Source organism: Vipera ursinii (genome assembly GCF_947247035.1).
Source record: "Vipera ursinii genome assembly, chromosome: 2".
NCBI classification, from domain to species: Eukaryota; Metazoa; Chordata; class Lepidosauria; order Squamata; family Viperidae; genus Vipera; species Vipera ursinii.
In genome coordinates, this window is record NC_139513.1 from 153,629,193 (window position 1) to 153,647,801 (window position 18,609).

At 40.0% G+C, this 18,609-nt stretch overlaps 1 protein-coding gene across 1 annotated transcript; it reads left to right on the forward strand.

Moving 5' to 3' along the window:
• Positions 1-8,564: 8,564 nt before the first annotated feature.
• Positions 8,565-12,558, forward strand: ACKR5 (atypical chemokine receptor 5). The gene is made up of 2 exons (XM_083352132.1): positions 8,565-8,803; positions 10,733-12,558. The coding sequence occupies exon 2, from the start codon at positions 10,752-10,754 to the stop codon at positions 11,817-11,819; it is 1,068 nt and encodes a 355-aa protein (XP_083208258.1). The 5' UTR covers positions 8,565-8,803; positions 10,733-10,751; the 3' UTR covers positions 11,820-12,558.
• The last annotated feature ends 6,051 nt before the right edge of the window (positions 12,559-18,609 follow it).

Consider the following 18,609-nt stretch of genomic DNA (forward strand, 5'->3'; position numbering starts at 1 on the left):
GGGCTTATTTACTGGAATTGCCTCTCAATTTCACCTCCCACAATCCTGGATTTCCAAAATCACATGCTTGTGAGTATTCTGAATACACTGAAGACATACCTCTAAATCAGAGGTCCCCAGCCTTTTGCGAACCAGGGACCGGTTCCGTGGAGAAAGGTTTTTCCACGAACCAGAAAATGTGTGGTTTTGTGTGCTGCCTGCATCCCAAAGATGGGGCTTTGCTTGTTTGTGCGGACTGGTTGCTGGCATCCTAAGGCCCAGTACTAGTCCACTGACCGGGGGTTGGGGATCCCTGCTCTAAATAACCTTCTGTGAAACAACTATAGAGGAAGAATAGAAGCATAGAAGGTGGTCATAGCTCCTGCAACTGGAAGACTTAGAGCTAGTTACCATTTCACTGAGCCCATCTTCTAAGATTGTTGGGGAGATGAAATGCAAGGAGAGAGCTTGTGGTGGCGTGGTTGGAATAAAGGCAATCACAATTGCAATAAGTAAATAAGTATTCCATTTTCTTCAGAGTGTGAAACTGAGATTGCATTGTGTATACTTTATAGCATTTGATTTTAGCTCATACTTTTTCTTCTCTGCAACTCCATCTAGGTTGTTTTGTTAAGTCTAGAAATTAATTAGGCAATTAAAAAATGGATGTTGAATCCAGAACAAGTTATATTCTGCATGTAAATACTCAAATCAAGACTGTTTATTTCCAGAAAGAAAAGGATTCAGACAGGGTCAAAAGATGTGGTGTGTTCTTGAGGCTGCTGTGGGGCTTCCTGCCAGTAACGTCCAATCAGCAGCCTGCAGCAGAATGGCCTTGGGGAACCTCCAAACAGAGTTGGGTCATTTCTGTGTTCGATGAACTCTACCAGTCCTGGCCTTGGGACCTTGAGGTTAGAATCTAGTCTTCCTAGGAGGCTGCCACTGCCTGGACCAGCAGTTCTTAAAATGTGGATCAAAATCATATAAATAAATGTCATATAAATAAATATTTTAATATTTCTCAGGTTTCATTCCTAATGAATGCTGTATAAAAAGGTAAAGGTAAAGGTTCCTCCGCACATGCGTGCTAGTCGTTTCTGACTCTAGGGGCCAGTGCTCATCTCCGTTCACCCACACAAATCAAAGCTTAGTCATTTTTAGAATGCAAAAGGTCCTAAGACCAACATGTTTCAGAATTATTTGCCTAGCCCTAGACAGTTACAAAATGGCATTGCCTGAAGGTTAAAAGACAAACAAGTCATTATCAAAATATAATGGTGGAAGAAATGCCAGACTGATAGAATAAAACATAAAGATTGCACCGGTGTTTTGTGTGCAATAAGTATTTCCAAACCTAGCATTACAGAGATAGTAGGGTGATCATGGTGAGGTCAGATTGGCCAGGCAACATTTCCTCTTGAATCAGGCTCATCCTTATCCCCTAAATCAACTCTAACTAAAGCTTTGTTAAAGATGGCCAGTGCAAAGGGTTTTTTTTTTAAATACCTGTGGTTAAGGAGAGACCCGGATGAACTTAAGCCAGTAAGACCTGTAAAACATAAACCCTACTAATAAACAAAATTTAAATTCTCCTTTGGAGAGGGTCTCCTATAATGGCTTATCATATTTCTATGAATCTATTTGGGAAGCAATGCCCCCCAAAAGAAGGCACAAAATACTGAAATCCTTCAATTGGTGTACCTGGTTTCCTGGTCAAGATATAATCTACTTCTGGTTGGCCAAAATATACACTCAAAATGTTTTTGAAGGCCAAGGATTTGTTGACTCATATCAAAGAAAGGCAGAGCTAGATCTATAGACAGAGATAGAGATATAGAGGTGTACAGGTGAAACTTGAAAAATTAGAATATCGTGCAAAAGTTCATTTATTTCAGTAATGCAACTTAAAAGGGGAAACTAATATATGAGATAGACTCATTACATGCAAAGCAAGATAGTTCAAGCCATGATTTGTCATAATTGTGATGATTATGGCGTACAGCTCATGAAAACCCCAAATCCACAATCTCAAAAAATTAGAATATTACATGCAATCAATAAAACAAGGAGTGTACATAGAACAATATTGGACCTCTGAAAAGTATAAGCATGCACATGTACTCAGTACTTGGTTTGGGTCCCCCTTTGCAGCAATTACTGCCTCATTGCGGCGTGGCATGGAAGCTATCAGCCTGTGGCACTGCTGAGGTGTTATGGAAGACCAGGATGCTTCAATAGCTGCCTTCAGCTCCTGGTAGATGGCTGCATTGACCCTGGACTTAATGAAGCACAATGGACCAACACCAGCAAATGACATGGCTCCCCAAATCAACACAGACTGTGGAAACTTCACACTGGACTTCAAGCATCTTGCAGTGTGTGCCTCTCCATTCTTCCTCCAGACTCTGGGTCCTTGGTTTCCAAATGAGATTGCAAAAGTTGCTCTCATCAGAAAAGAGGACTTTGGACCACTGAGCAACAGACCAGGTCTGTTTTTCTTTAGCCCAGGTAAGACGCTTCTGACGTTGTTTGTTGTTCAGGAGTGGCTTGACAAGAGGAATACGACATTTGAAGCCCATGTCCAGGATCCGTCTGTGTGTGGTGGCTCTTGATGCACTGACTCCAGCCTCAGTCCACTCCTTGTGAAAGTCCCCAACACTTTTGAATGGCCTTTTCCTGACAATCCTCTCCCTGCTGCTTGTGCACCTTTTTCTTCCACACTTTTCCCTTCCACATAACTTTCTATTAATGTGCTTTGATACAGCACTTTGGGAACATCCAACTTCTTTTGCAATTACCTTTTGAGGCTTTCCCTCCTTATGGAGGGTGTCAATGATGGTTTTCTGCACAACTGTCAGGTCAGCAGTCTTCCCCATGATTGTGACTCCTACTGAACAAGACTTAGAGACCATTTAAAGGCTCAGGAACCCTTTGCAGGTGTTATGGCTTAATTAGCTGATTAGAGTGGGACACTTTGAGCCTAGAATATTGCACCTTTTCTCAATATTCTAATTTTCTGAGATTGTGGATTTGGGGTTTTCATGAGCTGTACACCATAATAATCACAATTATGACAAATCACGGCTTGAACTATCTTGCTTTGCATGTAATGAGTCTATCTCATATATTAGTTTCCCCTTTTAAGTTGCATTACTGAAATAAATGAACTTTTGCACGATATTCTAATTTTTCGAGTTTCACCTGTAGAAATAGGCAATGCTTCAATTTCCATTCTTTTCTTGGACTATTTTTCCAGGCATGGTGGTAGGAAGTTTCCTTTCTCTTTTAAAACTATATCAAGGTATTTATTGCAGTGTCTGTATGTTTCATACCTCAAAATGGCAAGAAACCACATTATAGAATTTCAATAATCTATTGGGACGTGCTTGGAGGGCATGCTAAGGAGATTCAGGAATTCATTTCTGCTGTAGAGCAGTGGCCTGGTTATGCAACTCTGGCTCAGCAGACACTTCCAAGAAACCCATGAAAATAGTTTTGGGGCAATAATTTTGCTCAGCAACCGGTACAGTGATACCTCGGTACTCAACATTAATTGGTTCCAGGAGGTGAGATAAGTACCAAAAGTGATGAGTAGCAAACAAGTTTTTCCCATAAGGAATAATGTAGTGAGTCATAAGGCACCAACACGTCCTAGCTTCTGCATTGAGTGTCAAACAAATAAAGAATACTGAACAAAATTTTGTGTCAAAATGCACTGAGTACCAAATTCAATGAGTTCCAAAGTAGCTGAATACCAAGATGCCACTGTATTTGATACTCTATATACTGTAAATTGGATATTGATATTTCATGTAAATAGCAAACTAATCAAGACCTACTTTTTGATAAAACCTAAATCAGATATCTCAGATCTGACTCCGGGATTTCTACTTACAGACTTTTTACCCTGTAATGATATTTTAATGTGAATGCATTGTTCTTTGGTCAGAGTTTAGTAATATCTAAATTAATATAGACAACACATGTGCACTCCTATTTATGTGATTCTTGATACTCTTGTCACCTTGTTTTTTGTTAGGATAATTAGCTTTTTAACCTAAGTGTAAATAATTTTGAATGCTGCTCCCAAGGGAGACCCCCCCCCAAAATCAATTATTCAATTCATTCTTCTTCTTCTTGAGAAATCATAGGGTACTCTCAAATATCCTATTTTCTGCCACTGAATTTGTTGTACGTAAGTTATTTTTTTATGCAGAATGTGGAAGAAGAACTAGAATCTATAGAAGAAACCTTCTTGTCTGTGTGTGTATGTGTATATGTGTGTGTGTGTATAGGTAAAGGTAAAGGTTCCCCCGCACATGCGTGCTAGTCGTTTCCGACTCTAGGGGCCGGTGCTCATCTCCGTTTCAAAGCCGAAGAGCCAGCGCTTGTCCGAGGACGTCTCCGTGGTCATGTGGCCGGCATGACTAGACGCCAAAGGCGCACGGAACGCTGTTACCTTCCCACCGTAGTGGTCCCTATTTTTCTACTTGCATTTTGACGTGCTTTCGAACTGCTAGGTTGGCAGAAGCTGGGGTGAGTAACAAGTGCTCACTCTGTTACGCGGCACTCGGGATTCGACCCGCCAAACTGCCGACCTTCCGATCGACAAGCTCAGCGTCCTAACCCACTGAGCCACCGCGTCCCCCTGTGTGTGTATATACATAATAATAATAATAATAAAGTTGGAATGGACCTATGTGTGTGTCTGTGTGTGTGTGTGTGTGTGTGTGTGTGTGTGTGTAAATTTTTTGGCTTGCTAACAAAGAATAAAGGGAGACCGATATGATCATTTCAAACTTATTTGTTCTCATCAGTCAGCCATACCCTTTGTTAGCAAGCCAAAAAATTTACACAAATATGAGCTGCCACTGCTGTGTCTACTGCCTGTAGATGGCCTTGGGCTAGGCTGAAACAGGAAATAAGATTTGTCCCGTGTCTGGGACTAAGCAAGTGTATTCTGAATGCTTAACAAACATTTAACATATATACATACATACATACATACATACATACATACATACATAGAATAGGTTTCAATATAAGCTTAGGAAGACCAAGTATCTGTGGGTTTGGGCTGTTTATATATATATATATATATATATATATATATATATATATATATATATATATCCATATATATATGGATGTTTGGTCATTCGGGTTTTTTCCCGCGTAGAACTAAAGGTGTAGGAGCAACGTTTCGACGAAATCCCATCCGTCATCATCAGGCTAGTGGCTTCAGCTTCCTTCTTCTGGGAGAAGCATGTGGCTGTTTGTTCCTCTTTTTTAAACTGCCAGAGAGGGTGTGTTCTGTGGGTGGAGGTGTGCTCTGATTGGGTGGGAGTGTGTTTTGAATGGTGGGTGTGTTCTGATTGGGTGGGGGTGTGTTTTGAGTGGATGGGCTGGTCTCATCAAAACAGCATTCTACACAGACAGAAAAGTATCCACCATCCTAAGAAACCCCAAGGACATAATTGGGTTAGAAAACCAAGGAGTATACGAAATCCCATGCACCACCTGCCCCACCACATACATCGGACAGACCAAGAGAAGAATAAGTGCACGCATTGAAGAGCACAAAAACTCACTCAGAAAGGGAGAACAAACTTCATCCCTGGTCCAACACTTTGAAGCCACGGGATATGAAATTGATTTTAAAAAAACCAAAACTATCGCCAAAATTGAACATTTTAACAACAGAATAATCAGAGAAGCCATTGAGATAGAAAAACGCCCCCACAGCATGAACAAATGAGATGATACCTCTCGCCTACCAGCTATTTGGAAACCAGCCTTGATTGACAGACGAGTCCCAACCACCAAGAATGATACCAGACCCAAACTCATGATAACATCACATGACATCACTACCACACAACTATTCAAAAAGCAAATCCGAACCCACAATGATAACGAGGCACAACCACAAAACAGAAACCTAACTACAGCTGCAACATCAGCCACTTTAAACCCCTCCAAACCACACAATAAGCAAACTGACACCCACTATAAAAACATGGCACCACCACAAACACGAAGCCGAACAAAAGCAGCACAACTCACCAGCTCAGGTCTAAGGCTGGCAGCTGAGACCAGCCCATCCACTCAAAACACACCCCCACCCAATCAGAACACACCCACCATTCAAAACACACTCCCACCCAATCAGAACACACTTAATCCCCACCCAATCAGAGCACACCTCCACCCACAGAACACACCCCCTCTGGCAGTTTAAAAAAGAGGAACAAACAGCCACATGCTTCTCCCAGAAGAAGGAAGCTGAAGCCACTAGCCTGATGATGACGGATGGGATTTCATCGAAACGTTGCTCCTACACCTTTAGTTCTACGCGGGGAAAAACCCGAATGACCAAACATCCACATACAAACACCCGCGAAAACCTCAGAAAACACACACACACACACACACACATATATATATATATGTACACACACACACACACACACATATATATATACATATACATATATACATATATACATACATACACACACACACACACACATATATATATATATATATATACATATATACATATATATATATATATATATATATATATATATATATATATATATATATATATATATATATATATATATATATATATATATAAACAGCCCAAACCCACAGATACTTGGTCTTCCTAAGCTTATATTGAAACCTATTCTCTATCCCACACCTACCCCACCTCTGTAGGATGAGTGGTAGAGCCTGGGGACAGAGTGAAAAGGGGAAGCAGTCTAGAATCATTACATAACCACAAGCAAACTAAGTCCAATCGCCCCCTTGACTGCCCTTTACCCTTATCTAGTTCTAACTAAGTGTTGACCATTAGTTGAAAAGATCTCTCTGCATAGGCTTTAGCAATAAATCAGCTTCAATGAACATTCAGGTGCGGATCTACGGTACAGTTTTTGCAAGCATCTTTCCCTGTTATAAATCCTCTCTTCATTGGATATGTCCAAGTAAAGGCTGGACAGCTATAAATCACAAATAATAATTATTTATTATTATTAGGTGGGATTGGCCTTTGAGTACTCTGATTCTATAAAGTGATATAAAAATGCACACACACATTTTAGATATTACTTTCCTTGCTGTACACATTTCTATACAGACTTTTCCTTAATATGCATAATTACTTTTCACCAATGTTATGCTATTGGCAAAGTACATTGCAAAATTCAGAGAAGAATAAATTCAAAATCACAACTTGATGGTTGCCTACTGTTTCAAAAATGCAAGAAATTACATCAACTCACATTCTAATACTAAAATAAGTAAATTTCTTTCCCTTCCTTATAGTCTCCTGCAACAATATATATTATGCTATTTATTAATTTTCTTTATGCAGTACCTTTCCTCAAATACCATCAAGGTGGTGATTATATACATGAGCAACCATGTTTACCTTTATCGTGCAGCTCTGTGTAAAAGAGAAATATAGCCCTCATGGTGGAAAGGCTCCAGCAGCATGCTTTAATTCCCATTCAGTGTTACTTCTCCCAGTGTTTCTAGTTCTTCATGTCTGCATTAAGTGTCCCCCCCCCCACAACAGAGGACTGGAAACTTGCTGAAAAGGAACTACTGGAAGTCCTCAACTTATTACCAGGGTTTCTGTCACTAAGCGATGCAGTGAAGTGATTTTACAGCCTTTTTGCCATGGTTGTTAAGTGAATCTCCACAGTTGTTAAGCGACTCCTTTCCCTCCCTTGGCTTTGCTTGTCGGAAGCCCACTGGGAAGGTCGCAAATGGCAACCACGTAACCCAGAATGCTGCAGCCGTTGTAAATATACAATATACCAGTTGCCACACATCCTAAATTTGATCACGTGACCAAAGGAACACTGCAACCATTATAAGCGCAAGGATCTTTTTTTTCCCAGAGCTGTCATAACTTCGAATAGTTATTAATTAAATGGTCATAAGTCAAGGACAGCCTGTAAACATTGCTGCGGATACAAGTTGGGAGACTTAACTGTTAGCAGTTGAAAGGAATGAAACCATAAGAGTTCATGATTTATCCCCCATTGTTCAGAGGAGGAAGGTGAAGCAAAAGGAAAAGAGCAATGGCTATCAGTGAAACTGTCTGAAAATGCCTCGTGCAATCTGGGCATGTCAGAACAGGCGTCTCCAGGCAAGGTTGCTTTGCTGTTGAGATGAAGAGCAAGGGGTGCTCCTTCTCTGTTTCACAAGCAGAACAGAGCTGAGAGTGGGTTCCAAGAAAAAGCAATGGGTAAATGTTCTCTCCATGGGAGGACAACTGGTTAATTGAGGCTAATTGGTTCCTTCCTTCAAGGCCTTGTTCTTCCTCTCCTCAGCACCTGCAGTTGTCTCACTCTACCTAATGGTGAAACTGGCCAGGGCAGCCTCTTTCTTTCTCTCTCTCTCTCCTGTTCTTTTGGCAGTACACTCTGTGTTATCTGAAAGCAGGGAAGCTGGTTTCAAAAATGCAGAACGGAAAAAGGAAATTTGCCTCAGGAAAGCAGACATCCTCTAGATTTCTTCAAAAGTGTGGGGCTGAGAACGAGGCGTGCTGCCCATTCCTGGAAGCGGAGCAGTGCTGGAGGGTTCAGGCAAAATCCTCACATGGGGCCTTGCCTTCAGAGTAACAAACTGTGATGTTCATTTCCTGTGTGTGAGAGATAGGAGGGAGGGAAAACAGCAACAAATCTGTGAGACACCAACAAATTCACATTCCTGGAAAGGCTGCACCTCACATCCAAGTTGGAGGGACTGAAGAGTAGATCTCTTTATTGCAACATCAACAGAACCGATTTTGATTTCTAAGAAGGTAAGCAATAGATTGACCTGTTCTCCAAAAACAAATTTTGTTACTAGGAGCTTAGTTTGTTTTTTAGGGGAGGGGGGGAGATTTAATTTGGATTATGAAGTAGCTTCTCTTCCTCCTAATGACCTGTAGGAAATGTGCTTCTTACCTATATAACGTGGAGAGGGTGGGGGGAGAAGCTCATTTGAGACACTTGTTTCTTTTGAACATTCTTTATGGCTCAAGATTTGACAATTGATAGGATATGTCAAATTTTTAGATGTATCACACTCTGTTTTTTCCTTGCATTTTTCTCTTGAAGGAAAAATTCCATGGAATGCAAAAACCAGCCAGTGCTTTCATCTGATCTAATAAAAATCCATCCTTTGAATCATTTAATCATAATATACTGTTAGGCCAGTTTGATAGTTATCTCCAGCTCTTTCAAACCCGAAGAAAATATTTAGAGAAGTATTATTATCTTCACAAAGCACATTTGTTGGAGGTATACGATCCTCAGTGAGACCTTTAGTTAAAAGATCTGAGGAAACAGGAACAAAAAAAGAAGCTCAAAAGAGAAGTAATCTATTCTAGAGTGCTAAGAATGACGCTGAGCTTTGTTTAAGGCAGAATGGGGAAAGCCATCTGTAGCATTTTCTGTGCATTTGATTCTCGGAACAAATCCTGTTACCTCCACCTAAAGCTATTCCCCCAGTCTGGAGCCCTTCAGATGTGTTGAATTACAACTTTTACCATCATCTGCCAAATTACTCATACCATAGCTGTTGGAAATGGCAATGACACACAAGATAGCCCCAATATATTTGCAACAATCAGGTTGGAAAAAAGTGGCATAAAGAGTCTCATGTTGCAGGGCTGGAAAGCTCTGAAAACCTGGTAGATATTTCTTGGTAAAATAGGTTACTATTATGACTTAGTCTGAAACAGATCTATATATCCTCTTAAGTCCCCAACCTTTGGAGCTTGATGGCACAGTGGGAGGGGAGAGAGGAACTGGGCCATGCAAGCAGTAGGCTGGCGTGCACACATGCCCATACCTCAACTTGCTGAGTTGCATGTGTGAGTCAAGCTGCGTGCACATGCACACCAGCCCACTGCTCGCACAGCCCGGTTGTGAAAAGGCCATGGCCTAGTAATGGGCCACAGCCCAGGGGTTAGGGACCCCTGCTTTAAACCATTTTGAAGCATCCTATGGATTCTGGCCAATGTAGTAAGAGACTAAAACTTTGGCAATCCTGCTAGTTAGAGGAGTTCTTACATCATTCAATGGAGTGAAAATTAAGTAAGTAAGTAAGGAGCAAATGTGAAGCACTGGAGTCTGTATGTATGGCATTTGATTCTGCAAATAGAAAGAGAGATCATCTAGATCAGAAGTTTCTCCTATTATATCATCCACCTCCATTTTCAGCTCTTATCTTTCTTTGTCTATGCAGTTTATGTCCCCCCTTGCCAATTATTTCCGGTCCAAGAATCTGTCCAGGGTTTTCATCAATAAATCAGCTCCCTTCTCCACTTGTCTGGGCCATATTATGTCTAATATTTAGAGACAGCAAAGACACAATTGCTAGCAAATCTACCTAGAACCATCTTACCTGCCTAGATACTATATCAGCATGACGTCCGTGCTTGCCAAGGGATATCAGCCTCATTCAGTAAAATAATTGGGCTGGTTTATAGTCATATGTCTTCAGCTTCCACACATCTCCAAAAGCAGCATCTTGATAAAAATGCAGCTTATATCCAAAACTAGCATACAGGGTCAATTTAGTCAACAGTAATCCAACTCCAATTACTTTTTGAGGCACACACAGCAATCATGCACAGATTTAAAACCCATAGCTATTTAAAAAAATCAGATTCCTGCTATAAATGATCTTGATTCAGGGGAAGAATACATTCTAATTTCTTTCTTTCTTTCTTTCTTTTTTGCAGTTCATCTTTTCCCCTCAAAATGGGAGAGCCAGAGACCCTCCCCCCTTTCAATGAAGCATACCACAACTTGACAGAACTTTTCCAGGCATTCAACCACACATTCAGCTCTTGTGATTTGAGACTAGATGATAACATCAAACGGGTATGTCTCTTTGTTCTCTATCTCATCATCTTTGTGGTGGGATTGGTGGAGAATCTCTTGGTCATATGGGTCAACTGGCAGACCCGAAACCACCGGAACTTGGTCAATCTATACATTTTCAATATGGCCCTTGCAGACTTGGGGGTGATTCTCTCCTTACCAGTCTGGATGTTGGAAGTCATGCTTGATTACACTTGGCTTTGGGGAGATTTCCTCTGTCGCTTCACCCACTATTTTTACTTTGCCAACATGTACAGCAGTATTTTCTTTCTCACCTGTCTCAGCATTGATCGGTATGTCTCCCTGACAACTTCCTCCCACTTCTGGCACCAACGCCAACATCTTGTGCGACGGATCACCTGCTGCTGCATCTGGGCCTTTGCCGCCATCCTCCCTTTGCCAGAGGTGGTACACATGGAGTTAACTGATTCCATTGAACCAATGTGTTACTTTATGGCCCCACTGGAGACCTTCAATGAGTGGGCCATCGGTCTCAACCTCCTTCTTGCCTTAATTGGGTTCTTTATCCCATTCTCCACCATGGCAGTCTTCAATATATTGACCGCCAGACACATCAAGCGTTGTGACAAGCCAGAGAGCAGAAAAAACTGTCGCCTCATCTATGCTTACATAATTGTCTTCTTGATCAGTTGGCTGCCATTCCACCTAATTTTGCTGCTCCTCACCTTTGAAGGATCACATATCTTCCTCCACTGCTACGTGCTTGAGTTCCTGTACTTCTTCTACGATATCATAGACTGTTTCAGCCTTTCCCACTGTGTGGTCAATCCCATTCTGTACAACTTCCTGAGCAAGAACTTCCAAGGAAAGCTTATTTCTGCTGTAGTTAGATACATTCCCAAAGACCAGATGAATCAGAAGAACAGAGATGGCTCTTCCTCCAATACCCAACACTCTATAGTCATCGCGCAAGAGAAGATTTAAACCAATTTAAACAGCTTTTCTGTGTTTTGGTTCATTGCCATAAGAATGTATTTGCATTTTTCTCTCTTATCAGCAAAGGATAGGCTTAATTAGGATACTTGTTGTTATTGTTGCCAATGTCTTTCACAATTTGAAAAGAAGGTCAGTATGGGTAAAAATGAGGTAGAGAGGAAGATTATATGCTGCTGTGTCAAACTGACTGACCTTAATCAATCAAAATCTAACATTGTTATTAGTCCTCATCTATTTCCTTCATCTTGAAACTTGCAATGCCGCTTTAACATTTTACTGTGGAAAAGAGATGTATCTCTCTTAATTTCTTCAGTTTTTGCATGAAAATAACATTCTGAAAACTTAATGCTGGTCTGCTGATTAAACAGAATTGTTGGGCAGAGCAACTTATAGCTGAAGCAACTGCAAAATATAGCTCCAACCTACATGAAACTAAAAAACTGATCTGTGAAGATAAAACAGGATCTATCCCTATTTTAATATGAACATTCAATTAGTTGTTTCTTGGAACTGGGAAATCAGGACACTACCAATCCAATCCTAGCAATTCCTACATATGTCTTTTTAGTCCAAACCACTAACATTTATCTAACACCACAATAGAAAATTATACCCAGTGCAAATGTAAATTTAGGAAAATGTGAAGAGCATCTCTAGAAGATTATATCACAAGTGATTCTAGAGTTTCTCACTCCTGAGAGAATGCACATCACCCTGAATTCTTTCATTGTATTAAAAATCCCAAACTAGATTCTGATGTATCTTTTTTTCCTTTGCCTCTTTCTGCAGCTAGAACATTTGTCTATCCTTGAGTTTTCCTCCTCCTTGAGATATACCGTTCTAACTTTTGCCTGGTATGGAAATAAATTTAAGAAAGAATTACTTCAGTGTTCAGTGCTTGCAAAGTACTGCTATTACTGGCCATGGGTCATGTTTGTAAAGAACTGAACAAGGCATAAAGGCTCTCTGTGTACAGAAAGCGGACATAACTGGTTTGAAGAAGAAATTCATGAATGAACTGAATGAAATGCTAGGGATAAAATCTCTGTTTCTTAAATGAAGAACAAAGTAAGGAGATGTTGTGTCCAAACATCATTCAAGGGACGCATAGAATAATTATTTAACCTAATGCAGCGATTGAATAGTGCAGTACAGTGTAGACACCTATAAAGATATTTGTAAACATTTTATTTTACGGAAATATGCAAGATAATCTATGTGAAATTTCAAGCACTTTTAATCTTTTACCAAATTTATAAAAGTGATGTAAAATTGGGGAAATGGACTCAATCAGTCTTGCACTCAATAAAGTGGCATTTTGACTGATTGACTGATTGATTTCATTGTTTGATGGATCCCTTGAAGATACTAATTCCTTCCTTTTAATTGTAAATGGTTTGGGCTGCAGTTAGCTGTTATTGCACCTATCAAAGGTGCAGCTGGAGAAGGAATAAGAGAGCTAGTCTAACTTACATGCACTCCATTTTTATGTTTTCCTCCCATGTTAATATTCATATAATAATGACTTTATTCATTGTTTTAGTGAATAAAATTATTATATAATCCATGGCATTTTATAGTAAACAGGGTCATTTCAAAGTGTTCCTTGCCCAGCTAGGAAGGAAATGACCTCTTGGCCCAAACTAGAAAGAAGAGTCATTTGAAAAGGGAGCACTAATCAAAAATATACTTGAGAAGCCTTGCTCTACTCAAATGCAGATCTTCTCAATCAGTTCAGGGAACCGCACTTTGAATATACCAGTTTAGTCGAATGTACACTTACGCATGTGACTTACAGAGTCAGAGAAGGCAGGCAGGAATCGTAAGACCCCCCACATTCCATCCCGTTTCCCAGAGGTATCTGCAGATGGGAGCGGGTGGGTAAAATATTGCAAGACAACAGCATGGTGTCACCATTAAAAGCCCTGCCTCTTTTGAACACACATTGGCCTTACATGCCTCAAAAAACCTGTATCAAAGTATTATGCTTACCATCTTGTTGTATATTCTGACCCCCATCCTCTCTCACAGACACCACTGCTCTCTTGTTTAAAAATATCACTGGTTCATCTTTTAAAACAAGCCAGTATAATTTTGTGTGTGTGTGTGTGTGTGTGTGTGTATTTGGATTGCAATCCAAATTTATTTAATACAAACAATTGTCGCAGTTGCGACTGCTGCCTGTGGATGGCCCTAGTTTGGGCTGATATAGGCAAAAGATTTTGCCCATATTTGGGTGGACGAGGTGCTCAAAACACTCAACACACACACACACACACACACACACACACACACACACACACACACTTCTTTTCATTCCTGTTTTTACTGTTGTAGGCTGCCTAGAATACTCCTGTGGCAAGACAGTCGGCAAAATGAATTTAACAAATAAACATCCAGCAAATAATAAACCATTAAAACACACTAGTTAAAAATAACAATTCTAGTAGCTAATAATGACAAAGAGAGACATCTAAGTAGCAATGGCATTTATATACCACTTCATAGTACTTAAATCGTGCTCTGGGAGGGTTACAGCATATTGCCCCCAACAATCTGGGCCATCATTTTACTGACCTCAGGATGGAAGGCTGAGACAATCTTGGCAGGATCAAACACCTGCTTCTGTGGGCACAGTTAGCCTACAATACTGCATTCTAACCACTGCACCACCTCAGCTCATAACAACCACAATAATTCCCTTGAAGTAGTTCACTCTTTTAACAGCTTAGGGTAGGTCATGGGTGTCAAACTGCCGGCCCGTGGGCTGGTTGCATCATACGGAGGCCACGCCCACCCCAGCTCCGGCAATGCAAAAAGTTGTGATATGTCACGATACATCACATGACATGGCGAGTTTGACACCTGTGGGGTAGGTCATCAGCAGAGGGATGTCCAAATTTTAGAGGCCAGCTAGATTAGCTCTTTCACCTCATAGAAGTGGAATATTACAAGCAGCCACCTCCTCAGGGCTGCTGAATCCAGTTGATGTAAGTGGTCTTGTAAGCATTTAAGCGCCAAGCCATAATATGGTGACTGCCTCCACGGGAATCTCCCAGCTATTCTTTCCCCAAGTCCTTGAAATAAAGGTTGCTGATTTTATAGGAAACTGGTTTATATACATTTTCTTCAATGGAAAAAAAAATCAGCATTGCTCAGTATAGCGTAGAAGACCGTTGACTGAGTGAAATAGTTCACCACATAAGAGCTTTACCCTGTCCTTGGAAATGCAAGAGAAGGAATTAGTGATGTCCTGCAGGCAAAGAATGTGCTCAGCCTCACACTGGGCTATAACAAAGCACTTGGTTAGAATGTATCACCGTTTACAAACAAGAAAAAATGGTGCAGGAGACTCTTTCAGTTTTCACTTTTATTATTCTAAATAAAAAACACACTTTTGTGCCAAACAATGGAGTATAAAAGAATCCGATGTACAACCATTTTAGACATCTACTTTCTTTTCTTTAGGAAGGAGAAAAGTTTTACAAAATATACAAACTTTACAGCAAATAGATAGTAAACACTTAAATAACTGAGAGGTCAGTACCTACAATTCACTTAACCAAGAGATTTGACAGCAATCGCAATGCTCAGTTTTCTGTTTTTGCTGTTTCATCTCAAGACATCTGGATCTTTGGAGGAAATGGAGGGGGAGGGCAGAGCTGGAGTTTACAGAAAATAATAATTAATAATGCATCCATTTCCAAAATATTTTTTTTTCATTATTTCAAAGGATTCTACGTGAGATTGGAATACCTGTTCCATGCCTAAATCCTTCCCTGCTAGGATGATAATGATGAGAAGCGATTCTTCACAAATGATAGCATGTGAAACAGTGAAGCTATTTAATTACAATAGTTAAGTCCTTCTACAAGCCTAAGGGTTCCAAAGCACTTTACAGACATTTATTACACCTCACAACTTGTCACCTGTGAGGTAGGTATTTTTAATTATTCCTCCTCCCCACCTTCATTCATGAGTGGATAAATGTACGAGGCAGGCAGGTGATGTTATTTGGCCAAAGCTAAACTCATGCAGATGTTTAGAAGTTGAAGCCAATCCCCAATTCTCTGGTTCCGAATGCCCTAATTATGAGGCCCAATTACTCATCGTGAATTTGCTAGAAAGTGTTCATGAAAAAAACTTCTCAAGCTGCAATGGCTTCCCCCGTGGAGCAGGAGGACAAGTTTGGCACTGGAGAACCAGAGAAAAGCAGCCGTAGAATTCTGCTTTGATTTAAAGATAAATTCATTCCTACTACATACAAGCGACGTATAGGAACTTCTCCAGTTCTCCTACTGAAGGCCACAATTTTATTCAGGAAACATGGTTCGGCACTGGATGCATTGTCTGAAATACATAAATGTAGCAGCAGCCTTAGGTAGGGGCATAGATAAGGTCCAGGCAAGAACCATCTTTCAGCATAGAAAAGGAAGAAATACTAACTTCACCAACATTAACAGGTAGCATGAAGCTTCCTGATTAGCCAGTACTAGGAGATTAATCTTTAATATCTATTCAACAGCAAAATCCTTTGGCTTGGCATATTTTTGGTTCCACCTTCCTGGCCAAGGCCCTGCCATTAACATATCAGTAGATGAAGATTAGTGGTTCAGTCCCTGGGCAGCTTTTAGATCATTACAAATAACTCTCAGCATTAATATTTCCTCGGGCTATTCCCAACCGCCATATACATTGTTCAGTTCCTTAGCATATCTTGTTGGGTCCAAGGCCACAAAGGGAAAGGAACCAAAAGAAAAAAAGATCTGAATATCTGCAGCACACAATGTATGTATTATGGAAATACTATTTTCCTAGGATATGAAAACAAGACAGAAGTGCTTTTCTCTTGAACACATATCAAAACATTTATCTTCACAACATCCTTCAGAGGTAGGTACTATATGCAAAGACAAAGCAAACCTGCCCAAAGGCTGCCCTACTAGAATTAGTTTCACAGCTGAGATTCCTGGAGTTGCAGTTTTTACATACATACACAACATACACTCCCATAGGCCAGGTTTACATTTACTAACAGTGTGTTTATATATAGAAGCCCAAGGATCCATTTGTACACAACAGGAGCTGTGAAGACTCTAGTGCTTTCTCCTGATGAGGTAGTTTGCATTATACCAAGGGCCAGTTCTCAAACCAGCTGTTCCATCTCTCAATAAGCACCTTTCCTACTGATTCCCCATTGATGAATGGAAATCACAGCACTATACTTGTTTGCGGGATCAAACACAGTCCACAAATGAAGCAAACTATAATCCAAATCAAGGCCTTTGTCTTCTGCTCTCCTTCTAAATGTTAGTTGCACTTCATTCCACTTCCAATTTTCCATCCCCTCAAAAAATGGGAAGAAAGCTCCAATGTCAACCTCTACTGTGACTTTTCATTATTACAGAGCAAATATATATTGGCCTTTTCAGTTGATAAAACAAATATGTACTTTCTGCTAGCATAGTTTTACGTTAGCAGAGAGACAGAACTTACAACCTTCTGTGCTATTTTTTTTTTTAAAAAGGAATGACGTAAGGGAAGAACCAGACACAATTTTTGTTTTTTTTTTTTTAAAGAAAAGGTGTTGGTAGCAGAAGAAAACTGCACGTGATCAGAATAACTTGAAAACTATAAATCAGATTACTGTGACAAGGTAAGAGAGACAAGACCCAGATTGTTGGGGGCAATAAGCTGACTTTGTAATAATGCCGCTTGGGGGGCCGAAAGCCCTAATAAGCAGGCATATACATAGAATGAAGGCTATTGCTAAGCACATTGATTTGTGCTTTAGATTGTAAGCCGCCCTGAGTCTTCGGAGAAGGGCGGGATATAAATGGGATTTTAAAAAAAACATAGTTTTGCTGTTTTTCTTTCTTTTAATTGCAGGATGGATTTTCTTGGACTCATAATGAAACATATTAAACCTGACAAAACAAATGTAAAACAGGTATAGGAAATAATGGTCCACAGTGGTTGTGATGTCATAGGCACTATATGAGGGCAACAATAAGAGACATGTTTATTAATAAGTAGGGGAGGGTATGTGGGCTCTAAAAAAATCTAATCATAAAAGTTTTATGTACCTCTTTGCTACCATCTTGTGGCAATTCTTCAGTGCAACTATGGCAGCCTTATAAATAAATCGTTAAAGGTTCTTCTTCCCAAACCCAATTCCTACCTCCAACAAATTTGTGCATCCAACAATCATTCATCAAGATAAATGGTTTTTAGTTACTAGTCTTGACCCTGCTCCTGTTTTGACTGAGTTCTTCATTTGAGCAGCAATAGGGTATCTTCCATATAAGCTGAGCTATAACTTTCATCACCTTCAGCTGTGCAAATATTGGAAATATTTTCAGAACTACCAATGTTCCAGGAAAGAATCAGGATGCCTTTTGGTAATGCAGTCAACATTAGCCAATCAGTGCCACTGGAACCTCTGAATTTATCCAAGTAATTGTTCGTTTTATTGTTAATAAAATTCAATTATGGAGAGAAAAAGTTATGCACATAACTAAATGTGATGAAAATATTTCTAAATTGGCTTTAATTCTTTAGAAAAGTTACACCTGTGATACCAGGGTAACTATATTCCTCATGTCACCATCTGACAAAGTAGCAGGGGCGAGGAGGACTGGCATTTTCAGTGTAACAAATGCTATAATCTGTAAAGTGTAAAAATAAGTGCCACTGTTAAGAAAACTTCTGAATCACTCTAAACAAAAAGTAAAAACAGTGTATTCAGTGTCCTCCTTGCAGGTCATACAAAAACTCT

What these genes read in the sequence shown, in the direction of transcription:
- ACKR5 (XM_083352132.1), top strand. Translation starts at nt 10,752, where the DNA reads ATGGGAGAGCCAGAGACCCTCCCCCCTTTCAATGAAGCATACCACAAC.